General features: G+C 36.8%; 1 protein-coding gene across 1 annotated transcript in view; it reads right to left on the bottom strand.

Moving 5' to 3' along the window:
- Window positions 1-24,767, bottom strand: part of SYNE1 (spectrin repeat containing nuclear envelope protein 1) — a 448,877-nt gene that overhangs the window by 317,614 nt on the left and 106,496 nt on the right. Inside the window, exons 7-12 of the mRNA XM_061207647.1 lie at window positions 17,772-17,968; window positions 15,068-15,177; window positions 11,693-11,743; window positions 7,394-7,501; window positions 4,320-4,457; window positions 2,872-3,036 (exon numbers count right to left, since the gene is read on the bottom strand). Coding sequence (XP_061063630.1) covers window positions 2,872-3,036; window positions 4,320-4,457; window positions 7,394-7,501; window positions 11,693-11,743; window positions 15,068-15,177; window positions 17,772-17,968 — 769 coding nt within the window. The remainder of the gene's footprint in view (window positions 1-2,871; window positions 3,037-4,319; window positions 4,458-7,393; window positions 7,502-11,692; window positions 11,744-15,067; window positions 15,178-17,771; window positions 17,969-24,767) is intronic.

Here is a 24,767-nt window from a genome sequence, read left to right as displayed (position 1 = left end):
GGGTGGCCAAGAAAGGATTGACTAAAAGCTGACCTTTCAATAAAGGCCCAAAGGAGATGAGGAAGAATGTATTGGGAATATCACTGGAGAATGTTTCAGGCCAAGGGACAAGAAAATTCCAGAATGATGGCAAGGGCAAAGGCCTTCAGGTGGGAATGTGCTTGCATGTTTGAGATTATCTTTTCAGTGAGGTTTCGCTGACCTCCCTACTTAAAATTGCACCACCACCTAATACTCCCTGTCCTTTTACCTTCTAATATAAAATTTATTTATTTATTATGTTTATTATTTCTTAACTGCCTCCTCCTATGAGAAGGCAAGTTCCATTAGGGTAGGGATTTTGTCTGTTTTGCTTATGGGTGTATCACAAATGCCTGTAATGCCACTTTGCACATAGAAAGAGCTCAATAAATATTTGTTGAAAGAGAAGGAAAGACCCTTTTAGGACCATTTGGTCCTGTCCAAAATGACCATAAAACATCTGGCTCATGCCAAAAGGTCCTTGATAATTGGTCATGTTTGGCCCTGTCCGAAATGTCCATGGAGATATTTGGTCTATAGCAAAAGGTTCTTGATATTGGCCCTGTCCAAAACCATTTGGCATGGACCAAATATGCTCATGGACATTTTGGACCAAATGTCGGCTAACTGGAAAGCCTGGAGAGGCATAGCCAGAGGAATAGAAAGAAAATTAGGAAACCAAATGAAGAAAGTATTTCAAAGGTGAGTAACTATCTAAAATGCTTCTAATAAGTGAGGTAAAATGAGGACTGAGAATTGGCCATTGAGTGACGAACAAAAAGAACCCTTCTGAACCTGACATGGATAGTAGGGCAAGGAAAAACGTGATTGGAATGGGTTCTACAAAGAATGGGAGAAGAGAACTGTGAAGCCAAAATGAGATCCAAGACAATTCTTTCAAAGAGCTTCACTGTAAAAGGAAGGAAAAAAAAAAAAAAGGACAGTAGCTGAAAAGGGAGGTAGGGTTAAGAAAGAGGCTTTTTAAAGATGAGAATAATAATGGGATATTTTATGTGGGTGGGAAAAATCCAGCAGAGAGAGAGAGAGAAAAAAAAATAAAGAAGCGAAGAACTATGGGAATTATCTTTTGGAAAAGAGCAGGGAGGATGGGATCCAGCGCACATGTGGAGGGGCTGGCCTTAGCTCAAAGCACAGATGGTTCATCCATAGTAACAGATGAGGAGACGGAGTATTCGGGCACAAATGCTTGTAGGTGGGTTGATGTGGTCGTGGGAGCTTGCGGAAATTCTTTTTTGATTGCTTCTATTTTCTCAGAGAAATAGGAAGCAGTGTCATCAGCTAAGAGTAAGGATGAGGGAGGAGGTGTGGAAGGTTTAAGAAGACAAGGTATAAAATAGTTGTCCCAGAAATGCAGAGGGAATAGAGTCCAAAAATGCCTTTGGAGTGCCAGGGAGCATTAAGGACCCACTTGGATTAGTCATCGTGACTGGGGGTGTGTTTTTCTCCAGCCACAGTCAACCGCCTGAGTATGGGCAGCAACTAGGCAGAGAATTGGCTTTAACCAGGGTTATGTTTAACCAGGAGTATAGGACAAAGTGAGACCTGGTTGTCTGTTTATTTTCCACATACAGACTAAACCCCCATCATGACACATTAAGTGAGGTACACAAATTCAACTGCACAAAATGCAGGGTTGCATTAATGAGACAACGAAAAACAGCATTTTGAGCTAGGTCTGTACTATCACAAAACGCGGAGGAAGCGTGTTAGAACCTACGCTGAGCACAACAAACCATGCAATGAGCTAAATAGAGTCGCAAATGACTAAGAGACCAGCCAGGCCTAATCCCACCCCTTTCTAAGGCCACTATTAACTCCCACCCTGACCCCACTCGTTTAGCACCAGGACACGACAACTCGACAACTCGGTGACTTGGTTTGCCTTCCTTTGAGAATGGAGGCAGGAATGAGGTCTGGAGCCTATGGCCAATCACGTTATTATGTAAATTCACACTGTCTTTTGCCTTATCTTTTCAAAGATAACAAATAGCAACAGAAATAACAAAGGTAACTGCAGATAAGAAAACATCACAGAGCTCTTGGAAAATACCTCAGGTAATGAGTCTACTGGAATTGCCGTTAACAAGTACAGAAAAGGGAAGTGCACATCAGAGAACTTCTAAGAAGGTGTGACATCTCTGAACCAGTATGAACGGATGCCTGGGAGGCCTGATTCATTGCAAGTTCCAGACCATACTAGTGAAACGAGGATAGTTACCAGTTAGCCATTAATAAATAATAAACTGTAACCTGTCTTCACTGATCAGGCTTGCTTTAATAAAAGCTTGCACGTGCTCCAAGGGTCACACAGCCTAAACAATAAGATGTTGGCCAAATTGAATTTAGGAACTTGGAGTCGGCTGTGTCCAGTTTGAGCTCCAGCCGGTTAAGACTGGCTAGGTCCACGGACCCTCCATCTGGGCATGCGTTGAGTGGTGGCCTTTTGACATCAGAGGGCCCAAAACTCCACCCTCTGGTCACGCTAATGCCACCATTTTCTGAACAGACATCCCATGAAGAAACCTGTAGCTTAGCTGCATCTGCACAGAAGGAGGATCACCTCACCTTCTTCTTATCTCTAATTACCTTTCCCTAGGCTCCCCACGCCTCAGCTTTATCTCATAAATAATGAGAGCCCCTTACCTTCAGGGAGGTGGGTCTCAGATTTGTTCTCCCATCTCCTCACTGGACTGCCTTGTGAATAAACCCTTTCTCTGCTGCCAACCTCGGTGTCTCAGCCTTTGGCTTGCTGAGCAACAGGCAAGCAAACCTGATTTGGTAACACACTAGAACTGTTACACTGGAAGGTTTTCCAGCCAGAATATTTACCTTGTGTTGCTCACGTTTCCGTTGTATTGTGTTGGCCGTTTCCTCATGAACCTGCTGAATGGTTACTTCCTCTCTCAGGGCCACCTCTGCTCTATATAACCAGGCCCCTATGGTGCCCAGAGGTGCAGGAAGAGACTTATCAAGTTGTATATGCCAATCAAACAGCTGAAATACAAAAGTAGAAAGACAGTATCTTAACACAGAAGTCAATTCCTAAAATTCCCCCAAATGATTTTAAAGCCTACAAAATGCTTGAAGTTAATAATTTTGGGTTAATTTAATAAATATCAAGTAAGAAAGTATCCGTGTTCTGAATCTGATGCTTTGAGAAGTTCAGAACACAGATATTTTCCTGTTTGATATTTATTACATTAACCCAAAATTATTAACTTAAATGGGGAGAAAATGACACTTAGAAGCAAGTTTTGAGGAAACTTAAAATACATCTTAGACATGGAAGGATATTATTGGGAGATTAGGCAATGTTCTTCTTATAAGGAATAGCATAAAGTGCACACTGATGTTCAGACTGGCTTTTGCTGAAAGGGAATGGACTGGCTTTGCTGACGTGCTCAAAGATGCAGCAATTATACACCTGCTGATGTGTATCCTTTAAAACCTTCCCTATGATGAAAACACGTCCAGAAAAATCAGGGTCGTCTAGACATCTCTGGAGGAAAATGAGTATTCAGGATTCTTGCTATAATAATATAATTCTCTAACCATCTTGTCATTTCTTCCACTTCATCCAATTCTCAAGTACTGTTTCCTAGCTTATTGCAATGAGAGGTGGGATGGGTTGGGGTGCCTGAGATCTAATCTATTCTTTGATAGAGTTTAATAGGAAAAGTTAGATTATGAAAATGAAAAAAAATAGGGTGAGTACGAGGCAAATATTCCCATGAGTGACAGAAGTTTCAGAGGTTTTGAAATCTTGGTCTTTAAGTTTGCAAAATATTAACATGAAAGTTACAGAGCAATTTTCCTTCAAGTTCATGACCAGATAAGAAGATAAGCTTAAACTAAAGAATATAAAAATAAATGTGAATATAGGAAGATGATTAACTGTTGATGAAATCTGATGATGGAATTTGGAGAAGCTGTTGAGGCTCCATTCCTGGAGAGTTACCTCTTCTAAACAACGCAGGATTAAACTGTGCAAAGTGAGAAGTAACCCAGGTGGTTCTTTCAGGATTTCAATGTGTCATCTGGTCAATGGTGATATCACACTTAGGGCAGGCAAAGCAGGAAAGAATTGTTAAACAAGCACTTCCGCTAACTGAAAGGAAAACTTGACAAGTGGACAAAGTCTATCCCACAGGTAAACCTTCCCACCTCAGACAGAGATAGGAGGACCTGATGTAACATCATTTTGAAGAAAGAGATGACAGAAAATATCTTTGACTAAATTATATCAGTCTAATGAAATGAATCGTTGGAGAACTTACCCTAGAGGACACTCTATCCCAGGACTGTTTTACTAACGCTTGGTCAAGTGACAATTTACCGTCTCTGTGTAATGGTTGTATCAAGTGTTCAATCTGTTTCCTTTTCATTTCATATTGAACTCTGAAGTGCTTAAATGACTAAAAGAGGAAAAACAGCAACAACATGGCAGTTAGCCAAAAAAGGCAAAAGCAAAGGAAACCACATTTCCTAAATAACAATCCTTTATATTTGGATAACGTTCAATATATGTTGTTGATAATAATAATGACAATCATGATGCTAAAAGCAGCTAGCATTCATCAAGCCCGGATGATGAGCCTGGCTCCATGCTAAGTGCTTTGTACATATTATCTTCTCTGGCTCCCCACCGCCCTACAGCCTAGACAAGCCCCGTTATTACTACCAAGCCCAGAGGTGACCTGGCAAAGACAAGTAGTAGAGTTAGGACTAAAGCCTAGGATTTCTCATTCCTAGTTAAATAACCTACAAGCCAGTCCCTGCTCATCAGGAAATAATAATTAACAGGAGTATAAATCTATATTAATAATCAAAATAGTTGCTTTCCTTTAAAATACCAAACAATTTACAAATAGAAATTGCACATGTCAAAATAGTACAGAATTAACAATATCTTAATTTGTGTTTAAGTAAGTCTGTATAAAGAGGTTTACTTTAGGGGACATCACTTAGGTAATAATCCTCTGCTGTAATTTTATGGTGTTAAAATATTAAGTATTATATCTTTCTTTTGTCACAGTATGGTTAACATAAATTTGTAATATGTAGACTTAACTGTAAGTCTAATACTAACCTCGGAAAGTAGTGATTTTAATGAAAGTCCTACATTTTATGTTCAATTAACACATCCTAAAATATGTCTCTAAGTCCAAATATGAATTGAAAATGCCACTCAATGTGCAATTATATTAAAGAACATGAGAATAGCCCTGCAGAATCTAACAGATAACATTTGAAAGAATTTAAGTCACTGAGTAAACAAACATGTAAATTCACATAACGAACACTTGGGGGAGATGGTGAATAAATATTTTCCCACAAATTTTACCTTCCATTCCCTCTAACTTAATGTAATTTTAAAATACCAAAACATAAAATCAGTCTTCAATTTTGTTCTACAGAATTCTATATATGGAAAAACTGGAAAATACACTATTAATTGATAAGTAGAAACAGAAGATTTTGATTACATAATAAACACACAAATGAAAGAAAACATTCCCTCTGCTGTCTAACCCTATTTTAAGAGACTTGTGATCATCTTTGGCCTGAAAGGAATGTTTCTGATTTATACTTTTCTAATCCTTAGTTTTCATCTTATAAATTAACATCTGTATAACTGGTAACTTTATAACTTGGAATTTATTTTTTGATAATTTATGCTAAGACTAAAACTTGCTAATGGACTAAATAAGTACATTCACTCTGTTCTTGCATTATAGTCTCAATTTACTGATTTAATCATTTTAATGGAGCTCATCCCAGAAAATTATCTTTTTTTGGGAAAAAATTACATTATGTTTCACAGCAAAAAGTACAAACATATAATCACATACGGAATTTATTGCATTGCCAAGTCCATCAAATATAATACTGATGGCATCATCAATCTGAATTCAGGCACGCTTTACAGAGAGGATTATATAAAATCACACACTAACTCTAACAGCTAAATCTTTTATCATCTGCCACTTCGCATCTCTTATATCACACACACCTTTTTTTGTAGCAAAAATGATCGAAACATAATGTAGATTAGAATATACTACAGTTTTGCTACTAAAATGCAATGATATTTTAAGTAGGAGAAAATGTCAATGCTACACAGAGTTAAGTCACAACTTAATGGAAAAAACTCTGGAAGTGGAAATTGGAAGCTGAAATACAATTAATGATAGTGTAACGAGACTGGGATAAAGAAGAACCACCGCAGCAATACTAACACTGGCCGCAATGTGAATGCAATAGTGTTGAAGGAGGCAGGTGGCAGGAGAAACTGATCTCATTAATGGGCCCACTCCAAATAGTCATGTTGCAATTTTTTATTTGATTCAGTTTATTCTATAGTAATTTTCAACTTGGCACTGAAGTCATTTTTTGGTGGAAATTTTTGTTAGGTAACATCTGTAAGATCACGAGTTGTACAAAAACAGCGATTAAATGTGTGTGTTTTGGGTCATCTACAAGACTCTGAGTTCTCGGAAAGTCATGAAGCCTCAGAACTCTATATAGTGCGGATACGTACAATTTAAAACTACCAACTCCATCTCTGGGTGTATACCCAAAGGAAATGAAAACAGGATATCGAAGAGATATATGCACTCCACGTTTACTGCAGCATTATCACAATAGCCAAGATACGGAAACAACCTAAGTGCCCAGTAATGGATGAACGGGTAAAGATGATGTGGTGTATATATACACGGAATGTTATTCAGCCATGAGGAAGAAGGACCTCCTGCCATTTGTGACAATGTGGATGAAACTTGAGGACATTATACTAAGTGAGATAAGGCAGACAGAGAAATACAAACACTGTATAATATCACTTATACATGGAATCTAAAAAAGTCAAACTCATAAAAACAGAGAGCAAAATGGTGGTTATCAGGGGACTGGGGGTAGAGGGGAATAGGATGGATATTTAAGTATACAAACTTCAAACGAGTAGTAAATAGGTCCTAGATATCAAATGCACAGTACAGTGAATATAGACAACAATACTGTATTATAATCATCAAACTTGCTAAGACAGTAGAACTTAAGCATCTCAACCACTAAAAAGAAAAGATAATTATGTAACATGATAGAGGTGCTAATTATTGCTACAATGGCAATCACATCACAATATATAAATGTATTAAATTTTAGAAACTACCTATTTATATAGAAATACAATTATTAAATTATATGTAAACAAGATAATGTATATTATTTCTTTAAAGACATTTCTCATTAATATCATTTGAAAGATTAAACATAGATTAAATGACAAATATGAATCCTACTCATGAAAGGCTTTTAAAAAAATTGAAATCTGTTTTCCATACATTACCTGATATTTATCCTGCAAATTTGATTCTGTCATCTGTGCCCTTGTCAAATCTCTTTCAAATTGTTCTATCCAAGCTTTCGTTTCCTTCAAAATTAGCCTGTCTTCTCTCTAGAAACCAGCAGACATTACAATTGTATTAGTATCTGTGCATTTACTTAATTGCTGATTAATACTTGACTGATCCTAGAATACACTGAATATTTAATAAGTTCCAAATGTCTCTGAAAATTTTTCTTTCTCCCTGCCCTCACCTCTTTTGGAGAATAAGAAACAAAAATTAATTCTAAAAAAAAATCTTAATTATTGTGCTGAATACTGAAATTACCTACCTCCATTGTTCTTCTCAAGAAACATTTATTTAATTAAGAAAATGTGCTCAAGAAGAAATATGTAAGTACAAAAATACTCAGAAAAAGCAATGGCTGGAATGGGAGTAGAAACAGGCCTGTGGCTGCTTCTTAACCCAAGGCCATTGGTAACACAGAGGACTGTTCTGAATCAGATTAATTTTGACTGAATTCGAGGAGCTACAGTCACAGTAATATTGGATTACTAGTGTATATTATTTTTAAAAACATTATCCACTAGTATAACATAAGCTCCATGAGGACAGAAAGCACATTTATCTTGTTCAATATGGTATTCCCAGACTCCAGCAACATGGAACCTATCAGATAATTTATCAAATTATCTGCTGAATGAATGCATACAAGCTACCACTCACATCTCAAAAATGAAAAAAAGTTGGACAGTTACATACTTGCTTCCACAAATAACAGGAGTCTTTCTAGCATTGATTTAGTGAAAATATCCTAAATTTTCATTGAGACTTCTTATCTGGTAAGAAGGCCAAAGTAATCACAAACATATTTAACATGATTTTTTGGCACTTACAAATAGCTTTCGACTACAGCATCTCATCTGATGATCACAGCCCTGTGGCCCAGATGAAATGACTGTCTGCTGACAGGTGAAGTGGCACAGAAGAAAGAATTCTGGCTATGGAGGCAGGTAAAGCTGGTTTCAAATTCTTGTTCTGACATGTGTTAGCTCTGTGAGTTTGGACACAATATTTATTTTTTTCTTTTTTGAATCCTGTACTTCAGTTTTTTCATCTTTCTTTATAGTCCATCTAGGCCTGAAGTTAAGACTCTATCAACACAATAGACTTTATGCCGATACTGGAATAAAAAATTAGAAGTAACTAATTTCATATCAAATGTTGAGTTAATTTTTATCTCATGCTTCATGAAGCATGAGTTTATGTATATATAAATATGCTATAAAACATATAATGTGTATGTTTGAGTAAGCGTGAGAGAGAGAAAGAAAGAAAGAAAAGTAGTGAGAAGGCTGACAGTTCAGCTGCTTGACATTTAGATGGTCTCTATAGGCAAAGAGTCGCCTGTGTCTTTGAATGCATATGAACATCACCGATCGAAGAAAAGCCCAGGGCAGAGGTTGGCACACGTGCTATCATGATCTGTGTCCTCTCTCACTTGCTGGTGTTACAAAGACAACCCTCTTCTGCCTGGAACAATTTCCCCTCAATAATGCCTTGCTCAGATCTCAGCTCAGGCACACCCTTCTCCGGAAAGCTTTTTCTGACCCACAAGTCTCAGTTGTGAGTTTCTCTTCCACCAGTGGTCCTCAAACTTTAGTGGACACTAGAATCACCTGGAGGGCTTGTGAAAAAGATTACTGGGCACCACCCTCAGGCTTTCTGGCTCAGTCTATCTAGGGTGGAGGCTGAGAATGTGTATTTCTAACAAGTTTCCAGGTGAATCTGATGCTGCCTGCTGGTCTAGGGACCACATTTTGAGAACATTTTTCTATAATCTTGTAACAACCTGATATTCCCCCAGTAATATTCAAATATTCAAATATTCCCCCAAAATGCACTGTATTTTTTTTTGGAAGAAAATTAAGTCTTATTTATTTTTAAAACCAAACCACCAGGAAAATATATCACAGTCTTGAAACAACAAACAGGCTGTATTATCATTTCAAGTAATAAGTTGGTAAAAACACAACAAGGTCCTTAATAAAACGATAAGGTGCCAGAACTAGGGCAAGAACAATGCATGTCGCAAAAGTGGTGCGACCACAAGTGGTGAGCCAGAGGCGCAAGGCAGTGCTCGATGCACTGGTGTACTTGCTGCATGGACGCCTGGCTGTCCTCACAACGGCCGGCGCTGCACCGGAACGTGAGGCCCTGCATCTTCCAGATGTTGTCTCTCTCCAGACTCTTCACCATTTAGTCCACCGCCTCCTGTACCCGGAGCTACTGCAGCTCCACCAGGGCGGCCCCGCGCTGCTCTGTCCCGCACCGGCGTCCACATGGACTCCCGCGCACGAGCCCGCCCCCGCGCTGTATTTTATTGTCCACTCTTTGTCTCTTTTTCCCCCCTGCATTCCAAACCCCTTATGTATTTTTCCTTCTCCAGCCTAACACAGTGTCTGGCACCTGGTATCAACAAATAATTGTGATTATATGATTGATTGGTAACATAGTTAATTAGAGAAAGATATGGAACAGGAGCCCAAGACTCCAAAGCCTCAGCCCTTCCCATGCTGTCTCTTTTGAATGAAGAGGTGAACAGGGTCACGGCACATGTTTTATTATCGGTTGAAGCACTAATGACATATGAGCTCAGAGGAACTCAATGTTCTTGGTCCACCTCCAAGGGACCTGAGGTCAACGTGACCACTAAGTGAGGCCCACCGAAGTGAGTATGGGACTTCACTGTGAGCCTCCAAAGACAGGCTATCATCACCTTTTCTTCACCGATTGAAATTATTTCACAGAGTCATCGGAGAGAAAAGGATTATGTTCTTAAAAATAGCTTCATTAGAGTACATTCAGTAAATAACTTTTTCTAGTGGTGGGGAAGTGCAATAAGATTAAAAAGGATGTAGCTATTTACACACTCAACATTCTCCTTTTTAAGAGGAAAATGAAGTACAAAATAATATTTAAGTTCCCAAAACCCGTTTAGTGTAGTGGCTTTTCTTTTTTTTTTTTTTTTTTAATTTTATTTATTTATTTTTGGCTGTGCTGGGTCTTCGTTGCTGCGCAAAGGCTTTCTCCAGTTGCAGTGAGTGGGGGCTGCTCTTCATTGTGGTGCGCGGGCCTCTCATTGCAGTGGCTTCTCTTGTGGAGCACGGGCTCTAGGCGCGCAGGCTTCAGTAGTTGTGGCACGTGGGCTCAGTAGTTGTGGCACGTGGGCTCAGTAGTTGTGGCTCATGGGCTCTAGAGCGCAGGCTCAGTAGTTGTGGCGCACGGGCTTAGTTGCTCCGCGGCATGTGGGATCTTCCCGGACCAGGACTCGAACCCATGTCCCCTGCATTGGCAGGCGGATTCTTAAGCACTGTGCCACCAGGAAAGTCCAAAGTGGCTTTTCTTCAAATGGTAAGTTTCACATGTACTGAAAGACATAGGCGACTATTTGCCTACAGAGACTATCTGAATGCCAAGCAGCTAAAGTGTCAGACAGCATTCTCACTACTTTTCTTTCTTTCTTTCTCTCTCTCTCTCTCGCTCACTCAAACATACACATTATATGTTTACAGCATATTTATATATACATAAACTCATGCTTCATGAAACATGAGATAAAAATTAACTCAACATTTGATATGAAATTAATTACTTCTAACTTTTTATTCCCATGTTGGCATAAAGTCTATTGTGTTGATAGAGTCTTAACCTCAGGCCTAGATGGAATATAAAGAAAGATGAAACAACTGAAGTAGAGGATAACTTGGATATGGGAAAAAATTCTTAATCATTAATTCCACAAATATTTTTTTGAGCACTCAACATGTGCCATGAACTTTACTAAACCATACAACTCAACATTGCGCAGAAGAGATGTGATGAAACTCAGGATTACAAACTAATTGAACACTTACCTTTTTCAATTATTTCCTGCTTAATATTTTAAAGTACAAAAATAAATCTTTAACTTTATTTTAATTTTCCACGTCACATATAAAGAAATTGTAGTTATTTTAATTTTTCCTTTTATTAGTGCTATTAAGTATTGTTAAAAAGAAATTAATGTCATCTTATAATTAAAGATTAGTGAGGAAGTCCATGAGAGTGGCTTAGACTGCAACTAACATTTAATAACACATATGTCATTTGTTCTACTAGAAAGGAAAAGGAAATAACAGAATTAAGGTGTTAAAATAAATGTGTATATAAAGACAAATAGATGCAAAAGAATGGCTAACAAGCTACAGAATGCAGAATGTTTGAAAGAGGTCACTAATTCAAGATTACTTAAATCTTACCTTAAGAATTTGGATAGAATTTGCAAAAGATGGGAAACCTGGAAGTATTTCCTAACAATATGAAAAGATAATATATAGAAAAATAATATAAATCATGGAAAAAATTATATAGGAAACAAGAAAAATGGCGAGGCATCTGTCTATAAATAAAGACAATAATTTTAAGGGTATAATTATTTTAAGATGTTTTCACAACTTTTGAAAGTATCAAAATGTTTGAATCAAATAAGGCAGTGTAGTATTGTAGCATTTGATGTTTTTGTTTTAATTTGTAATAGTCATATGTGGCTATATATATATATTATACATATGTCTTGAAGTAGTAAACATTTTGAGAGGAGAACAATGTAAAGAAAAGGTATATGGATTTATATTTTTCTCTATAAATACTGTCATAATATGCATCTCTGTATTCCTATACAATTAAGACTGTGCTGTGCTTCTGAAAGCAGTCAGTAAAATTTGTTGCAATGGGGGAAGTAATGAGTGAATAAATAACTGAAAGTTTAATAGATGAGAGAGATAAGCCAACATGCCTATTTTATTTATTTACAATTGTGTGCTAATTATCCAAGGACTACCTTTAGGGAAAAAGTTCCTTTATCAGTTTTAATGGATGAAGTAAGAAAGGCATAGCAATGTCTATTTCCAATAAGAAAATTCGATTTAAAATAGTATCTACGTAATATCTAATTTAAGTAAATTCATAAAAGGGATATGAAAATCAAATACACCAAAAAATGAAAGCCTGGTAGACATGTTGATGCCAATATTTTTAAAAAATGAATTAAAAGAACCATTTAATAAAACCTGAGTAGACAAATAATGAGGATTTCTAGGTGATGACACCAACCCTAATATGTATAGTGTATAAAATCTTAAAGGTTCATTAGACAGAATTAGATGGCCATTTAGCTGCATTAAACAAACATAAGCCCTACATCACATAAAAAATAAAAAAAATTCTCTTTATTCTACTCAAAATATTCATTTTTAGATGCTCATACCCTACATTACAAATGCCTCATTAAAAAAAGGGTAAAGCTTATTTTTTAAAAGAAAAATCAGAATTTATCTTCTAGAAAACGAGATTAGTTTCTTAATAATAAAGTTCTTTAGTACAGTATATTAACAAGTTTAAAGCAGGAGTGTGCTTCAAATCTCTGAGGATTTTTGCATTAAATCCTTGCTCATGAGCATTAACGGAAGTATCTCCTTTTATTTCTCAGACATTACCAGCCACCGTGTTTACTCATCTGGAGAGATGATTAATGTCAGAGAAATTAAGAGTACAAGCTTAGAAATCAGCTCAGAAGTAAATCCAATTGGGTAACATAAGAACTTGAGATATGACAATCAGGTGGAAAGCTGATATTCTCTATGCCGTATGAGGTAAGTCTAATACACCTCCTTACAGAGTTTCTTATTCACAGAGCACTGCCCATGCCCAATTATATTCTCAAAACCCAGAAAACCCCAAATGAATCCCAAGCACACGACTCAGTCCACACTGGAATTTGCACAGAGAGTCTTTCGCTTTCAGTGGTGCTCCTTAGGAACATTATTTTTCTAACTATAGAATAAGTCACTCTGGTGATCAACATTTGTGCCTGAAGCCTGGCAAGGAACAACAACAAAAAAAAAGGTTTCTTGAAACCATAGTTTTTTAAATAACTAACATAGTTCTATCAAATGCCACCTTAACTTCATCCAAGTGACCTAGGAAACACCAGTTACTGCTGTTTTGCTTAATTCTTTTACAAAGATTTCTATTAGCGCAAAACCTTTTCCTACTTGAAAACTTTGGTTTATGTTCCCCTGACCTTTTCCTTCCTTAGATCCGTTTCTAAGACACACAGTACACTTTGTTTTTTGTTTTTCTTGTTTCTCTTCATTATAATCTCAAACCTCTCTGAAAACTCTAGTTGAGACCTCAACAGTAAAGACAGAGAGATTGTTTTTAACATGTCTTGAAAATTCCATTTATAATTCTTCCCTGATGTCATTTTGCCTAATAATTAATTTTAAATTCAGTAGTAAATCCACGTCCCTCTAAAAAAAAAAAAAAAAAAACAAACCCCCCAAAAAAACCCAAAACCAAAACAACAACAGCAAAACAAAATCAAAACTAAACAATACTACAGTACTTTTAAAAAACAGGAGAATAATATCCATTGTTGTTCAAGACAGAATGTAGGCATTCTGGTGTGCTGGCTGGACTGTAAAATGGGAGATCTTTCTACAGGAGGATTTGAAAAAATCATTTCAAAAGCATTAAAAATCCATATACCCTTTAGTCTAGGAATTTCTCTTCTAAGAAAGAACTGTAAAACAATGCTTATTACAAAATTGTTCATAGAAGTATTCTTTTATAACAGCAAAAAATCAGAAATTTTCAACAATTAATATTGGGTAAATAAATTACTGTACATCTATATGATGTTCTAGAAAGAATGGCATGAGAAGGGTTTTGTATGATGTTAACAGAAAACAGAAAATTATAAAATTGTATATATACTACAATTCTATCAATATTTTTGTTAAAATATTTTATGTGTACACACATGGAACTCACACCAAAGTATTAATTTTTTTAGAATAGATTCTCTGCAGAAGGTCAAGTACAGGTAATTTTCTTTTTCTTTTTCTCCCAACTTTTGTTTTTGTTTATTTATGACAACAAACATATATCATTTGAGCAGTATGAAAAATGTAAATGTTATTTAAACTATTGAGAGGCTGAAAATCTAAACACAGTGAATAATTAGAACTTTCATAAGTTTGCCTTAATTACATATGTTTGCAATGAGTAGCAACTTATAAATCTAAAAGTCAAAATTAGATTTTATCAGACTGAACAGAAGAAGGGAACTCAGGATCTAAATGCATAAATAATATGATGGATATAAAATTAATTCAATCGTCAAATTGCTACAATAAAGTTTCCCGACACTGCTATCTTTACTTTATTCTACTCTACTATTTTATTTCATTTCATTTCATTTTATTTGCCATGCCATGCTGTTTGGGGGATCTTGGTTCCCCGACCAGAGATTGAACCTGTGCCCTCGGCAATGAAAGTGTGGAGTCCTAACCACTGCACCACCAGGGAATTCCCTATCTTTCCTAGATTTTAATCCCTCACTATCATATGTTCAGTATTTATTATTAATAATGCTTTCTCTGCTATATCCAACATACAAATCAGAGAAATCTTTCCCTCTAATCTCCTCCCCAGTTGGTGATATCAGTCTTTACTGAGTTGCTCTCATATTAAAATGCATTCCAGTTTAATTTTTTGAAAACAGCATATTAAAAATCCAAGTCACTACCATTGAGTGTATTATCAGCACTCAAAGAAAAACAAACACTTACATCATTCTCTTGCCCATCAGTGCCTGTACTGTGAACATCGGGATAATGTTTCAGAAACTGGGCTACGTAGGTCATAATAGACTTCTCATCTGGTTTATCCACATCAACATCTGGAAAAACCAAACCCAAATGTGAATAAATTAATTAGCATTAAAAAGATTTTAATAATACAAACTTTGAAATCTAGAGAATATACCAAAAGACACTGTCCTAAACGCAAAAGAAAAATAGAATACTATTTAGAGATGGGGAGAGGAAAAACCAGTTTAGTCTGGATAATCCATGGGGGAAATTTTACGACTCAGAAAGATGACATATTTTAACCAAGAGCTTTTAGGAAAGTAGTACGTGTTTCATTTAAATAATCTCTACACTCATCAGAAATGTGAGATATATATAGTTATTCCTACATTCTGTCTAGTTACTAAAATACAAATAATATGTACATTTCAGAATTGGGGTAGATGAGTAGTAAAACATGCTAACAGATGTGGCACTGAGTGACAAGTGACTACATAGTCTGTATACTACATATGGCCAAATATCAATTTATTTTAGAAAAGAGAGAGATGCCTTATGTCCAAGTCCTTACGCAGCTTCTCCATTGTGGAGCCTTCCGTCTAAGTCACTGTACTTTGAACAATCAAGTACTCTTTGAGTGAAACAGAGCCTGAAAAGATCTCAATCACTGTCATTTTAAAGTATATAGATGTTTACCTAATTAAATCAGTAAAAATCAAGGAAAGATATTTATATGAATTTAGTAATTATAGAATCAGGGTAAGACTGGATACATAAAAAGTGCTGAATGTTTTCAACAAGTCTTAAATATCCCTTTTAAAGGCAATGGAATAAGGGGTTACATTTGGAGATTAGAAATACAATATCTGCACCAATAGAGAAAAAAAAAAACAGAACAAAAACCATGAAAATCAAAATATAAAACTGCCCTAATATTTTGTATTGTTTCTTGTGATTTGAAATATAATTTCTAGCGACCATCAATGTAGGATTTAAGAAGTGGTACAACTCTTAAAAGACTTAAAGATAATGTATTCTGGAATTCACGAGATGACTCAGAGGTGATTTTAGAAATGATAAGATCACTGATGTGGAGAATGCATGTGAAGAGTAAAACTTTCATGAAGAGTGAAAGTGGAAAGAAAAACAACATTTAATACATGACTTAATATAGTATATGTTTTTAAATACACACGGGACTAAATCATAAAACAATTGTTATAATAGATATTGGTCTATTTAATCTGTATTCCTAAGAGTTTGTATGTTCAAATTGGCTAAAAACTTTCTTGAAGGGGAAGTTCTCATTAGGAAAATAGTCACTTTATATGTGGGATAGCCTTGCATTTGGGCAAACTCAATTTCTGATGATCAAAGAAAATATTAAGATCCTCTGGTCTGGTGGATATGAAAGAACCATTCATATCCTCCTCCTATCCTACTCTAGGAAAAAATTTCAGCTCTGATGCATTCTCTGAAGTTGAGGGCTGTGATATTTGTGCGTCTTTCCCCTTGAGCTGAGTAGTGTCCTGGATACTATTGGCTTTTTGTGTGTGTGTGTGAAGACACAAGGTGGAACGTCCTTGGCTCCCTTAGTGAGACTGGAGGGGGGGCGGGCACCACAGTTCCCTAAAATGGCAAGGGATCTCCATGCTGCCATCATCTCAGAGGAAGCCAAGCAGGTAGACACTGTTTTAGAGCTAGAAACGTTCATTCTGAAATCTCATCTTTAAAAATAACTTGCGGGACTTCCCTGGTGGCCCAGTGGTAAAGAATCCACCTTCCAATGCAGGGGACGCAGGTTTGATCCCTGGTTGGGGAACTAAGATCCCACATGCCGCAGGGCAACTAAGCCTGCGCCGCAACTACTGAGCTCGCACACTCTGTAGCCCTCGCGCCACAACTAGAGAGAAGCCCAGGTGCCAAAACGAAGACCCGACGCAGCCAAAAAAATTAATTAATTAATTAATTAAATATTAAAAAAATAACTTGCTTTCACTGTATTTACATTTTTGCATTCATTAATGGAAATTTCCATAATTACCAAGCCAAATAAATTATCTGGGACTTTTGGAAAATTCACTTTGACCCTTTTATTTCAATTTAACAAACAACTAGAAGTTTATTAAAGGCATCAAAATTGCCTTTTGAAGGCTTGACAGAGTTAACTCCATTTCCAGAAAGTCTTAAAATTCACAGCCTTACCAAAAAGTTGCCAAGAAATTCTAGTGAAAGATATTAGGTCAATCACTTGGGTAGTTTGCCTGACTGACACCTAAATACTGGATAGTTATCAACACTTCTAAGTTTCTAATGACTGACATCTTAAAGATACGCTCTGAGATTACTAACAATTTTTTATTCTTCCGGATTCTGTGGCACTCCTCCTCCCCGCAGTACACTCACTTATAAAACTTTCATTCCATCCTTAAGTACATTGATAAGTACAGTTCCCCTGGCTGGTACCACCCATGTCAGAGGGCTGTTAGGAGCAACCAGCTATATTTTGCTCCCGTGTATAGTGGCAAATATTTTTCCAAAAGAAAACTGATGCAGGAAGATACTATTCCTTCCCACTTTTCAAAGTTTTCTGACCTCTCGGAAGGCATCTATAATATCTGGGTTTAAGACATATAACCCTACTGAGTTGAGGGATACAAGAGCCAGCAGTCGCTCAACGTGCCTTCGGGATCTAGGAGTCTCGGGATTCCCAGCTCCGTTTCAGCAATAGTGAAAGCCTCCTCCAGGTTTTCCCGGTTAGATCTTCCTTTCACCTTCTCCAAGTCCACTAGTTCCGGTTGAATAGCATGGATGACTGAATGAAAGGCCACTCCACTTCTCCAACTCCGCCCGAAGTCTTTTACTTCTATTCCACTCTGCCTTTAAAAAAAATAATGATAATGTCACTTTCTAAACAGGTAATGCACACTTCCTCAAAGACTCAATCCAATCCTCCTCGGCAATGGATGATGTGCAGTTAGCTATACCGGTACACTGGTTTTGAGAAAAAATAAGCACAGCAAAATTTTTAACGGGTAACAAGATAAGGTGTAGAAATTCTGGTTCCGTACTTAAAGAGTTTTCTATATTAGAGTTTTCAGTCATTGAAAGACTCAATTGAAAGCACATTTTTAAAGGAAACCAATAGACAGAAAAAACACCTGGCAAAATAAAAAAAGGGAACATTTTAAAAACACCAAAACTGTTAATAATTCACCACTGTGTATTTTTTTGAAGAAGTCTCTAACACATTTCTAATGATAATGACAAGCAGCCTGTGTTATACATGCACAGATGATAATAGACAAATATAATGTGGCTGAATTACATCAAATGCTGTAGAATGAATAAAATGCAAATGGTTGTGATCATGTCTCTAAATTAGTCACAAAAAAACCTATACTCCACCTAAGTACAGACAAGATTAATTTACCCTACCATCAAACTGTTTGAGCAACTTGTTTTTTAAACTCTTTTTTTTAGAATTGCCTTGAGGGCAATGTGCTGGTGGCAAATCTTTGCTGTTTCGTGGATTTACTTCAAAGCCAGATATGATCACTAAGAAGCGATTCAAGTTGGTAGCAATATTTTGGTGTTGAAAACATAAGCGAGGCAAGCTCACAATGAATAATTTTTTTCTACATGTAACTTATCAACCATAAAGACAGTTTCAAAAAGAGTTGCAAAGATGTCTTTGAACAACATTTTTTGATTAAGTCTAGAGCCTTTAAAGGTGATCAATAAATTAGGTAACATTCAGTAGATAAATATTCTGGTAGTTTCTTTTTAGAAAATTAGTCTCATTACAGTTGTTTCTAAATAAAGCAGAAATAATATCACTCAATTCTTTTTTTCTACTATATTCTCAAAATTTCCACAAACTGTAAGAGACAATATATCTTACTGATACCGTGATTAATATAAAAAGTTGGTAAATGCCCTTACATTTTATTTCTGCTAACTTTAAGGTTCACTTTAAATCATGTTTTACCAATGTACTCTCAGTTTGCATAAAATATATTGTGCTAAAAATAACATCCTTGGACCTAATCACTGGCTTCATAAATAAATATTTTAAAAACAATTTTGTAAGACTGCAGGAACATCTCTTAGTTCTTTTAGAGTTTCTGTCTCTGGTGGTACAGATATAATTTTTTCAGCCAATGCCTGACACACTGGCAAATATCCACCCAGGTTAAGCAGTATGTTCTTCTTATCTATTCATTTGTACATTCGCCTCTGGCTTCATCTTACTTTTCCTCCTATATTTTCCCTTTGCCCACAGTTCCCCATTTTAAAATGTTTTTGTATTCACAGTCACTTCATGCCACCTCAAATTATTTTTTTAATTTTTTTTACATTTAAAAAAAATTTTTTTTTGAATTTTATTTTATTTATTTTTTTATACAGTAGGTTCTTATTAGTTATCTATTTTATAATATTAGTGTATATATATCAAATTATTTTTTAACAAATTAAGGTGGGTGGGAGATTGGTTCAAGATGGCGGAGTACAAGGACGTGCTCTCATTCCCTCTTGCGAGAACACCAGAATCACAACTAACTGCTGAACACTCATCGGCAGGAAGACACCGGAACTCACCAAAAAAGACACCCCACATCCAAAGACAAAGGAGAAGCCACAATGAGATGGTAGGAGGGGCACAATCACAGTAAAATCAAATCCCATAACTGCTGGGTGGGTGACTAACAAACCGGAGAACAATTATACCACAGAACTCCACCACTGGAGTGAAGGTTCTGAGCCCCACGTCACACATCCCAACCTGGGGGTCCAGCAATGGGAGGAGGAATTCCTAGAGAATCAGACTTTGAAGGCTAGTGGGATTTCACTGCAGGATTTCTACAAGACTACAGGAAACAGAGACTCCACTCTTGGAGGGCACACACAAAGCAGTGTGCATATCAGGACCCCGGGTGAAGGAGCAGTGACCCCACAGGAGACTGAACCAGACCTACCTGCTAGTGTTGAAGGGTCTCCTGCAGAGGCGGGGGGTGGCTCTGTCTCACCGTGAGGACACGGACACTGGCAGCAGAAAATCTGGGAAGGACTCCTTGGCGTGAGCCTTCCCACAGTCCACCATTAGCCCCACCAAAGAGCCCAGAGAGACTCCAGTGTTGGGTCGCCTCAGGCCAAACAACCAACAGGGAGAGAACTCAGCCCCACCCATCATCAGACAAGCAGATTAAAGTTTTACTGAGCTCTGCCCACCAGAGCAATAGCCAGCTCTACCCACCACCAGTCCCTCCCATCAGGAAACTTGCACAAGCCTCTTAGATACCCTCATCCACCACAGGGCAGACCTGGAAGTGACCTGGAAGACAGAATGGTGGAATTCACTGCTGCAGAACAGAATAAAGAAAAAAGAATGAAAAGAAATGAAGACAGCCTAAGAGACCTCTGGGACAACATTAAACGCACCAATATTCGCACTATAGGGGTCCCAGAAGGAGAAGGCAGAGAGAAAGGACCAGAGAAAACATCTGAAGAGATTAGAGTTGAAAACTTCCCTAACATGAGAAAGGAAATAGCCACCCAACTCCAGGAAGCGCAGAGAGCCTCATAAAGGATAAACACAAGGAGAAACACACTGAGACACATAGTAATCAAATTGGCAAAAATTAAAGACAAAGAAAAATTATTGAAAGCAGCAAGGGAAAAACAACAAATAACATACAAGGGAACTCCCATAAGGTTTAACAGCTGATTTCTCAGCAGAAACTCTACAAGCCAGAAGGGAGTGGCATGATATACTTAAAGTGATGAAAGGGAAGAACCTACAAACAAGATTACTCTACCGAGCAAGGATCTCATTCAGATTCGATGGAGAAATCAAAAGCTTTACAGACAAGCAAAAGCTAAGAGAATTCAGCACCACCAAACCAGCTCTACAACAAATGCTAAAGGAACTTCTCTAAGTGGGAAACACAAGAGAAGTAAAGGACCTACAAAACCAAACCAAAAACAATTAACAAAATGGTCATAGGAACGTACATATCGATAATTACCTTAAATTTGAATGGATTAAATGTTCCAACCAAAAGACACAGGCTTGCTAAATGGATACAAAAACAGGACCCATATATATGCTGTCTACAAGAGGCCCACTTCAGACCTAGGGACACATACAGTCTGAAAGTGAGGGGTTGGAAAAAGATACTCCATGCAAATGGAAATCAAAAGAAAGCTGGAGTAGTGATACTCATGTCACATAAAATAGACATTAAAATAAAGAATGTTACAAGAGACAAGGAAGGACACTACATAATGATCAAGGGATCAATCCAAGAAGATATAACATTTATAAATATATATGCACCCAACATAGGAGCACATCAATACATAAGGCAACTGCTAACAGCTATAAAAGAGGAAATCGACAGTAACACAGTAATAGTGGGGGACTTTAACACCTCACTTACACCAATGGACAGATCATCCAAACAGAAAATTAATAAGGAAACACAAGCTTTAAATGACACAATAGATCAGATAGATTTAATTGATATTCATGGGACATTCCATCCAAAAACAGCAGATTACACTTTCCTCTCAATTGTGCATAGAACATTCTCCAGGATAGATCACATCTTGGGTCACAAATCAAACCTCAGTAAATTTAAGAAAATTGAAATCATATCAAGCATCTTTTCTGACCACAACACTATGAGATTAGAAATCACTTATAGGGAAAAAAACATAACAAACACAAACACGTGGACTGAAGAAATCAAAGAGGAATTCAAAAACTACCTAGAGAAAAATGACAATGAAAACACAACGATCCAAAACCTATGGGATGCAGCAAAAGCAGTTCTAAGAGGGAAGTTTATAGCTATACAAGCCTACCTCAAGAAACAAGAAAAATCTCAAATAAACAATCTATCCTTACACCTAAAGGAACTAGAGAAAGAAGAACAAACAAAACCCAAAGTTAGCAGAAGGAAAGAAATCATCAAGATCAGAGCAGAAATAAATGAAATAGAAACAAAGAAAACAATAGCAAAGATCAATAAAACTAAAAGCTGGTTCTTTGAGAAGATAAAGAAAATTGATAAACCATTAGCCAGACTCATCAAGAAAAAGAGGGAGAGGACGCAAATCAATAAAATTAGAAATGAAAAAGGAGAAGTTACAACAGACACCGCAGAAATACAAAGCATCCTAAGAGACTACTACAAGCAACTCTATGCCAATAAAATGGACAACCTGGAAGAAATGGACAAATTCTTAGAAAGGTATAACCTTCCAAGACTGAACCAGGAAGAAATAGAAAATATGAACAGACCAATCACAAGTCATGAAATTGAAACTGTGATTAAAAATCTTCCAACAAACAAAAGTCTGGGACCAGATGGCTTCACAGGTGAAGTCTATCAAACATTTAGAGAAGCGCTAACACCCACCCTTCTCAAACTCTTCCAAAAAGTTGCACAGGAAGGAACACTCCCAAACTCATTCTATGAGGCCACCATCACCCTGATTCCAAAACCAGACAAAGATACTACAAAAAAAGAAAATTACAGACCAATATCACTGATGAATATAGATGCAAGAATCCTCAACAAAATACTAGCAAACAGAATCCAACAACACATTAAAGGGATCATACACCATGATCAAGTGGGATTTATCCCAGGGATGCAAGGATTCTTCAATATACACAAATCAATCAATGTGATACACCATATTAACAAACTGAAGAATAAAAACCATATGATCACTCAATAGATGCAGAAAAAGCTTTTGACAAAATTCAACACCCATTTATGATAAAAACTCTCCAGAAAGAGAGCACAGAGGGAAACTACCTCGACATAATAAAGGCCATATATGACAAACCCACAGCAAACATCATTCTCAATGGTGAAAAACTGGAAGCATTTCCTCTAAGATCAGGAACAAGACAAGGATGTCCACTCTCACCACTATTATTCAACATAGTATTGGAAGTCCTAGCTATGGCAATCAGAGAAGAAAAAGAAATAAAAGGAATACAAATTGGAAAAGAAGAAGTTAAAACTGTCATCGTTTGCAGATGACATGATACTATACATAGAGAATCCTAAAGATGCCACCAGAAAACTACTAGTGCTAATCAATGAATCTGGAAAAGTTGCAGGATACAAAATTAATGCACAGAAATCTCTTGCATTCCTATACACTAATGATGAAAAATCTGAAAGAGAAATTAAGGAAACACTCCCATTTACCACTGCAACAAAAAGAATAAAATACCTAGGAATAAACATACCTAGGGAGACAAAAGACCTTTATGCAGAAAACTATAAGACACTGATGAAAGAAATTAAAGATGATACCAACAGATGGAGAGATATACCATATTCTTGGATTGGAAGAATCAATATTGTGAAAATGACTATACTACCCAAAGCAATCTACAGATTCAATGCAATCTCTATCAAATTACCAATGGCATTTTTTACAGAACTAGAACAAAAAATCTTAAAATTTGTATGGAAACACAAAAGACCCCCAATAGCCAAAGCAGTCTTGAGGGGAAAAAATGGAGCTGGAGGAATCAGACTCCCTGACTTCAGACTATACTACAAAGCTACAGTAATCAAGACAATATGGTACTGGCACAGAAACAGAAATATAGATCAATGGAACAAGATAGAAAGCCCAGAGATAAACCGACGCACCTATGGTCAACTAATCTATGACAAAGGAGGCAAGGATATACAATGGAGAAAAGACAGTCTCTTCAATAAGTGGTGCTGGGAAAACTGGACAGCTACATGTAAAAGAATGAAATTAGAACACTCCTTAACACCATAAAGAGAAATAAACTCAAAATGGATTAGAGACCTAAATGTAAGACCGGACACTATAAAACTCTTACAGGAAAACATAGGAAGAACACTCTTTGACATAAACCACAGCAAGATCTTTTTTGATCCACCTCCTACAGTAATGGAAGTAAAAACAAAAATAAACAAATGGGACCTACTGAAACTTAAAAGCTTTTGCACAGCAAAGGAAACCATAAACAAGACGAAAAGACAACCCTCAGAATGCGAGAAAATATTTGCAAACGAATCAACAGACAAAGGATTAGTCTCCAAAATATATAAACAGCTCATGCAGCTCAATATTAAAAAAACACAAAGAACCCAATCCAAAAATGGGTAGAAGACCTAAACAGACTTTTCCCCAAAGAAGACATACAGATAGCCAAGAAGCACATGAAAAGCTGCTCAACATCACTAATTATTAGAGAACTGCAAATCAAAACTACAATGAGGTATCACCTCACACCAGTTAGAATGGGCATCATCAGAAAATCTACAAACAACAAATGCTGGAGATGGTGTGGAGAAAAGGGAACCCTCTTGCACTGTTGGTGGGAATGTAAATTGTTACAGCCACTATGGAGAAGAGTATGGAGGTTCCTTAAAAAACTAAAAACAGAATTACCATATGATCCAGCAATCCCACTACTGGGCATATACCCAGAGAAAACCATAACTCAAAAATAGTCATGTACCACAATGTTCATTGCAGCACTATTTACAATAGCCAGGTCACAGAAGCAACCTAAATGCCCTCTGACAGACTAATGGATAAAGAAGATGTGGTACATATATACAATGGAATACTACTCAGCCATATAAAGGAACGAAATTGGGTCATT

This window comes from Eubalaena glacialis, chromosome 12 (genome assembly GCF_028564815.1).
Source record: "Eubalaena glacialis isolate mEubGla1 chromosome 12, mEubGla1.1.hap2.+ XY, whole genome shotgun sequence".
NCBI lineage: Eukaryota > Metazoa > Chordata > Mammalia > Artiodactyla > Balaenidae > Eubalaena > Eubalaena glacialis.
This window is presented reverse-complemented; position numbering and strand designations above follow the sequence as displayed.